Raw genomic sequence first — 5,000 nt, 5'->3', positions numbered from 1 at the left:
GGTTGAGAAAACCTGTGTTTGGGGGAAACTGAATTCTGGTCCACAGCGCTTGTTTGTGTGTAGATGTGCCTCCTTCATCTCACCTAATGCACCTTTAACCTGCTGGCCTCGTTTGCACTTCATGTTAATTCCAATCACAGAAGGGTACGCAAATGCATCTTGGAATATTATATTACTGGAATATTAGGTATTAGAATATTGCAATCATTTTCTCAGTCACTTTTAAAACCTTTTAGCTTTTTTTCACATTTACAAACATTTCCCGCTCTCTTTAATATGTTGTCCTTTATTTCTTTAATTTGTTTGTAGTAGAGACTAACCAGATATTATGAAAATCAGAGCAGTACGAAGTACAACTTCACCGTTTTATCGTAGCCAGATATGATTGGATCTTTATGTAACTGGCAAGAAACAAAAACAAAAGTGTACAACTTTATCTTTTTTATGTCAGGAGATGTGTTAATGTGTTAATATGAGTTAATTTAAATACAATACGAACTTGCCACTCAGGTGGGGATGGAGAGTATTCCGTCATACAGTGAAGGTACTGAGAGTGAGACAGGTAGCTGAGTACTGAGAGTGAGACAGGTGAGTGAGGCTGTATAACCGTGTGAGTGTTGAGAGTGAGACAGGTAAAGGGGAGACAGGTGAGGATAGAGAGTTCACCATCATAACGCACGAGTATTTAAAAGGAGACAGATGAGTATTGAAAGTGAGATGGATTGCAGTAAGATACAGGGGAGGATCGAGTCTGTGCTCATACAGCATAAGTATTGAGAGGCTTTCGGCAAATGAACTAAAACCTTACATACACACACACACGTACAGTATCAGCTATAGCAAAGGTCATGATGGTCTAATCAGCAGTGTGTGTGTGTGTGTGTGTGTGTGTGTGTGTGTGTGTGTGAGAGAGAGAGACGGGAGCTTGTTAAGGTTTTACAGCAGGAGTGTAATGGTGTAATCAAGGTCTCGTGGAACAGGATATGTGTTTATGGTGGTCAGCACCTTCCCCCATTTCCCTGGTGTGTGTGTGTGTGTGTGTGTGTGTGTGTGTGTGTGCGTGCATGTGTGTGCGTGCTCAGTGTAATTACATAATTACATTCCCTTACAGAGGGTTACCAACAGTTCACATAAACTGATTTAAACTGGATTGTGTTGAATAAACTGTGATCAGTGAAGTTCTCACAGTGTTAATCTGTCTGTCTGTTCCTATCTCTCGCTCTGTCTCTCTTTTATCTGTCTTTCTGTTCCTCAGTTGGATCACGCTCGGTTAACTCAGACGGAGTTGATGAAGGAGAAGTTCAGTTATGATCAGCAAATCGCCGACTTACTAATCAGACAGGAGGAGCTGCAGCAGAGACTAGAGGAGGAGAGAGCTGCTCGAGAGAAGCTCACACTGCAGCTCCATCAAGCTGAAGGTGGGTGTGTGTGTCAAGTTCATCCTGGGAAGTTGGAGAAGTAGGACTGTAGTCAGGGGAGGAGTGTGTGTGTGTGTGTGTGTGTGTGTGTGTGTGTGTGTGTGTGTGTGTGAGGCGAGAGATCCGTGTTTATGGTTTGTCTTCAGTCATGTGCACTTAGCGATAATCCATATTGCGTTTAGTAAATATTTGCCAAGTGTGTGTTTGGGTGTGTGTGTGAGTGTGTGTGTGAGTGTGTGTGTGAGTGTGTGTGTGAGTGTGAGTGTGTTTGTCTGTGTTTGTGTGTGTGTGAGTGTGTGTGAGTGTGTGTGTGTGTGTGAGTGTGTGTGTGTGAGTGAGTGTGTGAGTGTGTGAGTGTGTGTGTGTGTGAGTGTGTGAGTGAGTGTGTGAGTGAGTGTGTGAGTGAGTGTGTGAGTGAGTGTGTGAGTGAGTGTGTGAGTGAGTGTGTGAGTGAGTGTGTGTGTGTGTGTGTGTGTGAGTGTGTGTGTGTGTGTGTGTGTGAGTGTGTGTGTGAGTGTGTGAGTGTGTGTGTGAGTGTGTGTGTGAGTGTGTGTGTGAGTGTGTGAGTGTGTGTGTGAGTGTGTGAGTGTGTGAGTGTGTGAGTGTGTGTGTGTGTGTGTGTGTGTGTGAGTGTGTGTGTGAGTGTGTGTGTGAGTGAGTGTGTGAGTGAGTGTGTGAGTGAGTGTGTGAGTGTGAGTGAGTGTGTGTGTGTGTGTGAGATCTCAGACAGGTTAAATATAACTATAAGATGTGTAAACACAGCACGTAGCTTGGAGACGAGTTAGCGACACACACATACAGAGAGTGACGAGTCGTGATAAAAGAATAACGTATCATATGCACTAATAACAAGTTACTGTAATAATAAACAGTGAGTGTAGTGAGTGATGATGTTAAAACACTAACAGCAAAATAACCTCAAAACTATGAACATTAAAAAAACAAAATGGAACAAAATCAATAATATGAATAAAAATAATTAAAAAATGATGAACGTGTTTTAAAATTTATACGATGTCACGTAGAATCATTTTTACAATAAACTAATGAATACAAAGCTATTACTCTGTAAATACAGGAATGTTTACACTTATTTAACTGCATTTTTCATTGCACAACACACTAAAGCCATATTTACAAGTAAACATTCATTGTGAGATGCTGACTCTGTGATGCAGGTGATTTAAAACACACCCGAGTTAAAGACACTCCACAACACACTTCATGATACTGCACATTTCCTGCATCTGATTCAAATCGTTTCAAAATAATAGCTAAGACAGATTTACTTCAGCTTTGATTTACTGTATTAGATTCTCAGCGAGTCAAAAGTTTACATAGTTTACTTTGTCAGTATTTGGTGTCGTTGTCTTTTAATTGCTTGAATTGCTCGGGTAGCCTTTCACAAGCTTCTCACAATACTTTGCTGGAATTTCTGCACATTCCCACTGAAGGAACCTGAAAGTCAGGGTTCTGGGCCTCCTTCCTCACTTTTTCAGCTCAGTTCATGAACTTTCTATGGGATTCGGGTCAGCACTGTGTGAGTGCCGTCCCATTACTTTCACTTACTTTCAGGTTGTTGTCTTTGAGCCATTTTGTTACGTCTCTGGAGGTTTGTTTAGGATCATTGTCCTGCTGGAAAACCCAGCTGTGACCAAGTTTTAACTTCCCGGCTGATCACTTGAGGTCTAGATAATGCTAATTACTCATGATGCCATCTGTTTTCTGAAGTGCACGAGTCCCTTTTCCAGCAAACCCCCCCACAGCATGATGCTGCCACCCCCATGCTTCACGGCTAGGATTGTGTTCTTCAGATTAAAAGCCTCACCCCTTTTCCTCCATACATAGTGCTTATCATTGTGGCCAACAGTTCTGACCAGAGGAAACTCCTCCAGAAGGCTCTAAAAACTTCAGCCTGGCTTTTTAAGCTGGTCTTGGAGCAGGGGCTTCTTCCTTGTACGACAGGCTCCCAGGCCATGGCAGTGCAGGACTCTATGAATGGCGTGTGTACATACTGGGTACCTGATGCCTCCAACTCCTTCAGCTGTTCCTATGTTGTTGTCTTGGGGTTCAGTTGAACCTTTCAGACTGAAGTTATTTCATCCCTGGGAGTTAATTTGTACCTGCTTTATGAACAAAGAATGAATATATTTATGTTTAATGTGTAAATCTTTAAAGCCGTAATATTTAGTCATTTGTATTTGTGCTGGATTGTTATTATGCAGGTCATATGATTTTAAGCTATTAGTTGAGGAATGTGTGGAATTCAGGCGTGTACTGACACACACCATGTTATAATTAGTGTTACTGCTATTTTTAGAGCAGTGTAACCTTTTCAGTATCCTGTACCTGCATTTACACTGTTCCTGCAGTGTTAATATTAATATTAAAAGTGAGTTTTATTCTCTGTCATGTGGTTCCGTTAGTCTATACGATGATTTTAGATTAGTAATTGATGTTTATAACAGTGATGTATTTAGTGATGGTGTACAGTGTGGCCTCGCAGTCACCTGAAAAACCAGCTGAGGTCAGTTACACAACATTCCTCTTTTATTACAGTCTTTTTGACCAGTCCCTCCCACTCTAGCGAAAAGTCTGACCAGTCCCTCCCACTCTAACGAAAAGTCTGACCAGTCCCTCCCACTCTAGCGAAAAGTCTGACCAGTTCCTCCCAGTCCAGCGAAAAGTCTGACCAGTCCCTCCTGCTCCATGGAAAAGTCTGACCAGTCCCTCCTGCTCCATGGAAAAGTCTGACCAGTCCCTCCTGCTTCTACAGTCCAATCCCGTCTGCTTGCTCTCGTGACCTTTCTGTTCCGATGCACACCTCTGTGTCTGATTTCAAATTGGAGTAGAATTTCATCTTTTGTCCATTTATCTTTAAACATTCTGTTTTTGTCATCACCTTTTTTGAACAGCTCACGTCATGAGTTGTCCTCAGTGATCAGACCAGAAAGGGTAAATGAAATAAAAACTCTTCCCTTTCTGATGTCTCGTGCTCTCTCTGTAGCTAGTCTCTAGTGTGATGAGCTTCTTCATTTAAATAATTTACACAAGCACGTATGATTGCATAAACTGATCCTGGGATCTGATACAGAAGCCGAACTGGTTCATGTTTAGAAAATTAGAGTTGCTGAATTACAGACAGTTTTTTTCTGTGAATGAATCAGTTCTGCTACAGTATTTTCAGAGGGTTCAGCTCAGTGGTTCAGTCTGGCGAGACACTTTTCTGAGTCTGTGTTCACCAGCTGTCGAGCCCTGAGCTAAACGCAGCTTTGTGTTTCTCAGGAGTGATTAATAGAAGCAGTGCTAGGAGTTGTTTGATACTCTGACCTCCACAAGCAACTCCTTTTGTGTCTATTATACATTCTGCTCCACAGGGAATCTGATTCAACAGGGTGTGACTACAGGTGTGTGTGTGTGTGTGTGTTTAAATAAGGGTGAGCTATTTTACATTATTCACTCTGTACTGAGATCTCACGAGATCTCTCTCTGTGTCTCTGTCTCACTGACTGTCTTGCTGTATGTCTCACTGTCTTTTTGGCCTGTCTCTCAGTCTTGATGTCCCTCTGTCTATCTTTCTCT

General features: G+C 42.0%; 1 protein-coding gene across 1 annotated transcript in view; it reads left to right on the top strand.

The window, feature by feature from the left end:
- The window catches only part of akap9 (A kinase (PRKA) anchor protein 9), a 92,391-nt gene that overhangs the window by 54,259 nt on the left and 33,132 nt on the right, over positions 1 to 5,000 (top strand). The window contains 1 exon segment of the mRNA XM_053236686.1: positions 1,256 to 1,418. Coding sequence (XP_053092661.1) covers positions 1,256 to 1,418 — 163 coding nt within the window.

Source organism: Pangasianodon hypophthalmus, chromosome 9, assembly GCF_027358585.1.
Source record: "Pangasianodon hypophthalmus isolate fPanHyp1 chromosome 9, fPanHyp1.pri, whole genome shotgun sequence".
NCBI classification, from domain to species: Eukaryota; Metazoa; Chordata; class Actinopteri; order Siluriformes; family Pangasiidae; genus Pangasianodon; species Pangasianodon hypophthalmus.
Note: the sequence above shows the minus strand (reverse complement) of the source record. Positions and strands in the feature narration are given on the sequence as shown.